Raw genomic sequence first — 5,455 nt, 5'->3', positions numbered from 1 at the left:
AAAAGAATAAAGAAAGAAAACTAAAATGAATATGAGATTAGATGCGAAGAATCTCGTAAATCAAAATGGTAAAGAAGAGGTTGAAAAGCCATAAAGAAATAGAGAGTTCATATGTTGGACCCGAATAAAGGAAGTATATGAATGAACCGAGACTATATTCGAATAAGAGTGATATTGAGTATACGATGACTAAATATGCTCCAAGGAAGTTCCTGAGACTTATATGAGTGATAATAAAGCAGGTTAGAAGAACTCTTATTGGTTTGTGGGAGCGTGATTTTTAATTTTAGTTTTTTGATAATAAAGCAGGTTAGAAGAACTCTTATTGGTTTGTGGGAGCGTGATTTTTAATTTTAGTTTTTTAAAGTTTAATATTCATGGTACAAAAAAAATAGAAGCATTTTTATTAATTTAATTTAATTTTTTTTTATATGATTATTCATATAAATTTCGCCTATATTTCATCCAAGTAATTAGCTACAACTGGGCCGGAACAAACGAATCGGGCCCTGCTTTATTGGGCTGGGCCACATCCACATCTAGGTTCAATATGTAAGATTGAGCCCATCAAATAACAGCCCAACCACGCAGGATATAATTAAAAAATAAAAAATAAAAAATATTTATTTTACTTTTGGGAAGGAAAACATTAAAATATTGTTATGTGATTAAATAAAAAATAAAAAATATTTATTTTACTTTTGGGAAGGAAAACATTAAAATATTGTTATGTGATTATTAGTGCAAAGAGTTGGTAATGGTGGGATGCACACGTCAGCCGCCACGATGGATCAAATAATCTTTGCTGTTCATCACCTTCGCCGAAGCTCCCTTAACTTGCCGACCAAATATTATCGCTGCCCCCAAAACTTGGAAATTTCATCTCTGAATCGAGATTAGGGTTTTCTCTTCTGCTTCTTGATCGATTCTTTTGTAAAGCTCTTGTACTTTGCGCTTCGATATCCGATTTCCCGCTTCGATTAATTCAGGTTCGGTAACTCTCTATTCATTTTTAGCGGTTTTCGTTATTTGAAACAATTCGGATCTGGATCTGTGATTTGTCGTTCGTCCGATTGGATTTAGTAGCTCTTCTTTTCTAGGTGATTATTCTTCTGTTTAGCTATCAAGTTGCGTGTTGCTGTTGATGAGGAATTTATGTTTTCTTCACTTTTGGGGCATTTAGGCGATTTTGGGATACGATGGGGGCTTTCTTTTCGAGATTCTGGTTCATGTTATTTCCGGCAAAAGAATACAAAATCGTGGTCGTTGGGTTGGATAATTTCGAGATTCTGGTTCATGTTATTTCCGGCAAAAGAATACAAAATCGTGGTCGTTGGGTTGGATAATGCCGGAAAGACGACGACTCTTTACAAATTGCACTTGGGAGAGGTTGTTACTACACATCCTACGGTTGGAAGCAATGTTGAAGACTCTTTACAAATTGCACTTGGGAGAGGTTGTTACTACACATCCTACGGTTGGAAGCAATGTTGAAGAGCTCGTGTACAAGAATATCCGATTCGAGGTACAGTCGATCTATCAATTTACTCCTATTTTTCCGTCTATTTGTTTTATCTTTTATGATCGCTGTCGAAGGAAATCATGAATTTATAAACAAGAAATAAATGTTTATGAGTAAGAGGCCTTTTGGGCTCCAAGCAAAGCCATGATTGCTTACGGTCAAATTGGACAATATCATACCAAATCATGCCTTTAATTTAGTCTTGTCAATAGAATCCTCAAATGTCGAACAAAAAAGTTGTGAACCTCGAAGGTGTAGTCAAAAGTGATTCAAGTATCGAATAAAGGGTGTACTTTGTTCGAGGACTCCAAGAAGGAGTTGAGCTTCAATTAAGAGGAGGCTATTCGAAGACTCTAGGTTGTATTTTGTTTGAGAGGAGGATTGTTGGAAGTGAGTCCTACATTGGCTAATTTAGGGAAAGGATCATAGGTTTATAAGCAAGGAATACATCTCCATTAGTATAAGGTCTTTTGGAAAAGCCGAAAGCAAAGTCATGAGAGCTTATGCACAGAGGGGACAATATCATACCATTTTCTATTCTTCAGAGTGTTGGCTGGTGTGGTTTTGCACTGGACTCTTTGAGATCTTTGAATGCTCCGGCCTGTTGGTGTAGAGTTGTCACTTGATTTTGTGAGTTAGTGTATTTATAGCATTTAACTGGTAACTTCTCAAAATATCACATGATTTGCATTGTGATTTGAATGTGGTTTCCTCTATATTTGGCTTGTTTATTTGCCTAACAAAGGAAATTGAAACACAGAGTAATTGTTGGAAAAGCATATACCATGCAGTTATATTCAAAACTTTGTACAAAACCCATCTCTGTTCTTCATTTTGTAAGGCGAAGCTGAATAGCTAAAACCTGTGTTGTTTTGGCTTTGTTTTCTGTAGGTATGGGATCTCGGTGGTCAAGAGAGGCTTAGGACATCATGGGCAACATATTACCGTGGAACTCATGCTGTGATTGCGGTGATAAACAGCACAGATAGAGCAAGAATCAGCATTATGAAGGACGAGCTCTTCAGACTACTCGGTCACGATGATCTTCAGCAATCTGTGGTGCTGGTTTTTGCAAACAAACAGGACCTTAAGGATGCGATGACTCCGGTCGAAATCACCGATGCTCTTTCGCTTCACAGCATCAAGAATCACGACTGGCACATCCAAGCCTGCTCTGCCCTCACCGGAGATGGTCTATACGACGGTCTTGGGTGGATTGCTCAGCAAGTTACCAGTAAAATGCCGAGTTGATAAGAGGTATATTCCCTGCTTGTGGGATTCATTCTTCCATGTAATCTTGTGGTTATACCTCTTTCAATTCCATTTTGATTTCAGAAAGTTGTGTACTAAGTTAACAGAAAATAGATCGATATAAAAGAATTGCAAGCCTCGTCCCAAATGAGAATCACCGGAAATGTTAAAATGATGGTTACAAAATCCAGCATCGGCATCGATATTGGAATCGATTTTGAATCGTTCGGGCTCTCGAACCATCGGTCCCTAGCTGGATTTGCTGGGTCCCAGCAAGAGTTCTGGCGAAAACGGAACCAAAATGAATCAGATTGAGCGGAAATGAATAAGTCTAGAACATAACAGAGAGAAGAAGAACCACCTCCAGAAATCTAGCTTCTTGCTCGAGCCGCTTCGGCCAGCAACATAAGTTTTTCAATCTTGTCAATATTTCGATGAAAATCAAGTTCTTAGAGACCAATGTTGGAATTATATAGTTTAGAAAACATCATAATTTTAAAATTGATTAGAGTTTGATTTAATAAAATCACAAAAAAATAGCTGAATTGATTATATTTTAAAATTATAGACATTAAATTTTATTTTCCTCGCAATGATAACAATTAAATTTATTATACGGTGAACAAGTAAAAAGGAAAATTGTTACGGAACCGTTGTTTTTCCGAGGTAAATTAGCTGATTTGATGGATGTAGATATCCCACATCGGAAAATGTGGGATAAGTATAACAATATTTAAACCTAAATATGAATGCACTAGGACACGACCTTACTTGAACAGGATCTGTTCTATAGGTTGTACATCTGTGTCCTTGAGTTCTAAGGAGGCAAGAATCATAATCTGGTGGATGAACCACTGCCCTGCGGCTAGAGCGTGATTAACAGTCTAACGATCCATCGGATCTGCGGCGGTAGATGATCGTTCTCGGCGAGGCCCCGCCCTAGCTGGGATGGTCGCAAGGGCGGTCTGACAGATTATAACATACTTTTTTCTTTACCTCTCTCTCCTTTTAGTTTTTCTTTGAGCTCTCGTTTCCTTTTTGAATCTGTGTTGTGATGGATAAAATACCCTTTACAATGAGCCTGAAATCTCAAGGATTTGTTGGTTTGGAAGTGGACAATGTCCAGTTCATGCCCCTTACCTGTTTGTTGAAATGCCTCACAGACCTGCAGTGGTTTCTTTTAATGGTAAAATTGAAAGGAAAGGCAAGGGGATCTAGGCTGAAGGTCGATTTGACCAATGTTTAGAACACTCTAACTTGCTCTCAATGGAGGCTGTTGAGACCTTCCGCTTCTGCTTTTACTTCAACCCAATGGAGGGCGCTGTGCCGTGGCTGAAACTGCAGAACGAAGCATATCATAAAATGTTCTTCTGCTCAAAGATGGGGACACGTGTGAGTATAAACGGCAAGGCAAGGGTTCCGGCACTTTAGAACTTCACACGTGTAAGCATAACCTGCCAAGTGTCTGCACACGTGTCACCTACTCGCTCATCCCCTCTTCCTCCTCCTCTGTTACCAAAGCCCGAACCGTTCCACAAGAGATCTTCATTGCCGTGAAAATGTCCTGCACCTCACCCTTCTCTTTCACTCTCATAAGGAAAACGCTTCCCATTTATTATTCTTCGTCTTCCTCTTCCAATCTGGTGATCCCTTCGTTCCTTTCCCATGGCGAATTCCTCCCGTTTAAAAACTCTGCGCCTCTCTCGCGTTTTCTGCTTGTCGGGGACTCGCCGGAGTTTCCCCAAAAGAGCCCCATTCCGGAGCCTTCTGTCCCCCTCGAAATTCCTCAAATTTCGACTTCTCCAGAGATTGACCCGATCACTCCGCCAGAGCTTCCGCCGATAACTCCCGGGCCGGATTTTCCTGGATTACCGTCTCCGTTGCCTCCCGGACCCGACTTTCCAGTTCCGCCGGTTCCATCCCCTCCAGGCATCGACGTACCCATACCACCCCATAAGCCTCCAGATATAGAGCCGCCAAGGCCTGGGTCGCCGGTGCCGGAACCGGACATATTGCCTCCGCCGCCACCGGAGTTTCCGCCTCCGAGGCCTCCCGGTCCGGAGATATTCACGTCACCATCTTCCCCCGCCGCCACCGGAGTTTCCGCCTCCGAGGCCTCCCGGTCCGGAGATATTCACGTCACCATCTTCCCCTGACATTCCTCCGGTAGCTATGTTTTGATGTGGATGGAAATGATTCTTCAGGTTGTAATTGTTAGACGAACACGACTCTCCACAATGGTATGATATTGTCCACTTTGAGCACAAGCTCTCATGGCTTTGCTTTGGGCTTCCCAAAAGGCCTCATACCAATGGAGAGTGTATTCTTAGATTATAAACCCATGACCATTCCCTAAATTAATCGATGTGGGACTTTCATCATCCAACACCTCCCCTCGAACAAAGCACGCCTCCCCCTAATCGAGGCTCGACTCCTTTGGAGTCTTAGTCATTTTTGACTGCCTTCGTACCTTCGAGGAGGCTTGACTCCTTTTGGAGTCCTTTGTTCGACATTTAAGGATTTGCCAATTTATTGACATGGCTAAGTTTAGGGCATGGCTCTGATACCATGTTAGGTTGAATGGCTCGATGACCTAACCTAGGGTCACGACCTCATGTATTTATAGATGTGTATAATGAAGATTACATTCTAAATCATAGATTTGTTAACAAACTATGAAAT

General features: G+C 41.0%; 2 protein-coding genes and 1 non-coding gene across 8 annotated transcripts; all 3 read left to right on the top strand.

The window, feature by feature from the left end:
* The first annotated feature begins 713 nt into the window (after nt 1-713).
* LOC111475364 (ADP-ribosylation factor-like protein 5) lies at nt 714-2,860 on the top strand. Of its 4 annotated transcripts, none has more exons than XM_023119866.1 (5): nt 714-989; nt 1,184-1,225; nt 1,293-1,373; nt 1,441-1,525; nt 2,414-2,860. In XM_023119866.1, exons 2-5 carry the CDS (start codon nt 1,200-1,202, stop codon nt 2,771-2,773), a joined length of 552 nt encoding a protein of 183 aa, XP_022975634.1. In that variant the 5' UTR covers nt 714-989; nt 1,184-1,199; the 3' UTR covers nt 2,774-2,860. The 4 variants fall into 4 exon arrangements, with proteins under 4 accessions (XP_022975634.1, XP_022975632.1, XP_022975635.1 ...); XM_023119864.1 differs by having other exon boundaries at nt 714-994; nt 1,175-1,225; XM_023119867.1 differs by lacking the exon at nt 714-989 and adding an exon at nt 1,083-1,100.
* A 556-nt stretch (nt 2,861-3,416) lies between these two features.
* Nucleotides 3,417-4,982, top strand: LOC111475363 (leucine-rich repeat extensin-like protein 3). 3 transcript variants are annotated; one of them, XM_023119862.1, is made up of 2 exons: nt 3,417-4,836; nt 4,904-4,979. In XM_023119862.1, exons 1-2 carry the CDS (start codon nt 4,333-4,335, stop codon nt 4,952-4,954), a joined length of 555 nt encoding a protein of 184 aa, XP_022975630.1. In that variant the 5' UTR covers nt 3,417-4,332; the 3' UTR covers nt 4,955-4,979. The 3 variants fall into 3 exon arrangements, with proteins under 3 accessions (XP_022975630.1, XP_022975628.1, XP_022975629.1); XM_023119860.1 differs by having other exon boundaries at nt 3,418-4,822; nt 4,890-4,982; XM_023119861.1 differs by having other exon boundaries at nt 3,418-4,852; nt 4,920-4,962.
* On the top strand, nt 3,535-3,748 carry LOC111475365. Its single transcript, XR_002716454.1, has one exon. It is a non-coding gene; the product is annotated as a Plant small nucleolar RNA U3 (small nucleolar RNA).
* Nucleotides 4,983-5,455: the final 473 nt, after the last annotated feature.

Source organism: Cucurbita maxima, unplaced genomic scaffold (assembly GCF_002738345.1).
Source record: "Cucurbita maxima cultivar Rimu unplaced genomic scaffold, Cmax_1.0 Cma_Scf01343, whole genome shotgun sequence".
NCBI classification, from domain to species: Eukaryota; Viridiplantae; Streptophyta; class Magnoliopsida; order Cucurbitales; family Cucurbitaceae; genus Cucurbita; species Cucurbita maxima.
Note: the sequence above shows the minus strand (reverse complement) of the source record. Positions and strands in the feature narration are given on the sequence as shown.

Excerpts from the sequence above, each read along its gene's own strand:
- LOC111475363 (XM_023119860.1), top strand. The coding sequence starts at position 4,333 with ATGTCCTGCACCTCACCCTTCTCTTTCACTCTCATAAGGAAAACGCTT. Across the intron at positions 4,823-4,889 it reads GGAGTTTCCGCCTCCGAGGC|CTCCCGGTCCGGAGATATTC; the intron begins CTCCCGGTCCGG and ends CGCCTCCGAGGC.
- LOC111475364 (XM_023119866.1), top strand. The coding sequence starts at position 1,200 with ATGGGGGCTTTCTTTTCGAGATTCTG. Across the intron at positions 1,226-1,292 it reads GCTTTCTTTTCGAGATTCTG|GTTCATGTTATTTCCGGCAA; the intron begins GTTCATGTTATT and ends TTCGAGATTCTG. Across the intron at positions 1,526-2,413 it reads ACAAGAATATCCGATTCGAG|GTATGGGATCTCGGTGGTCA; the intron begins GTACAGTCGATC and ends TGTTTTCTGTAG.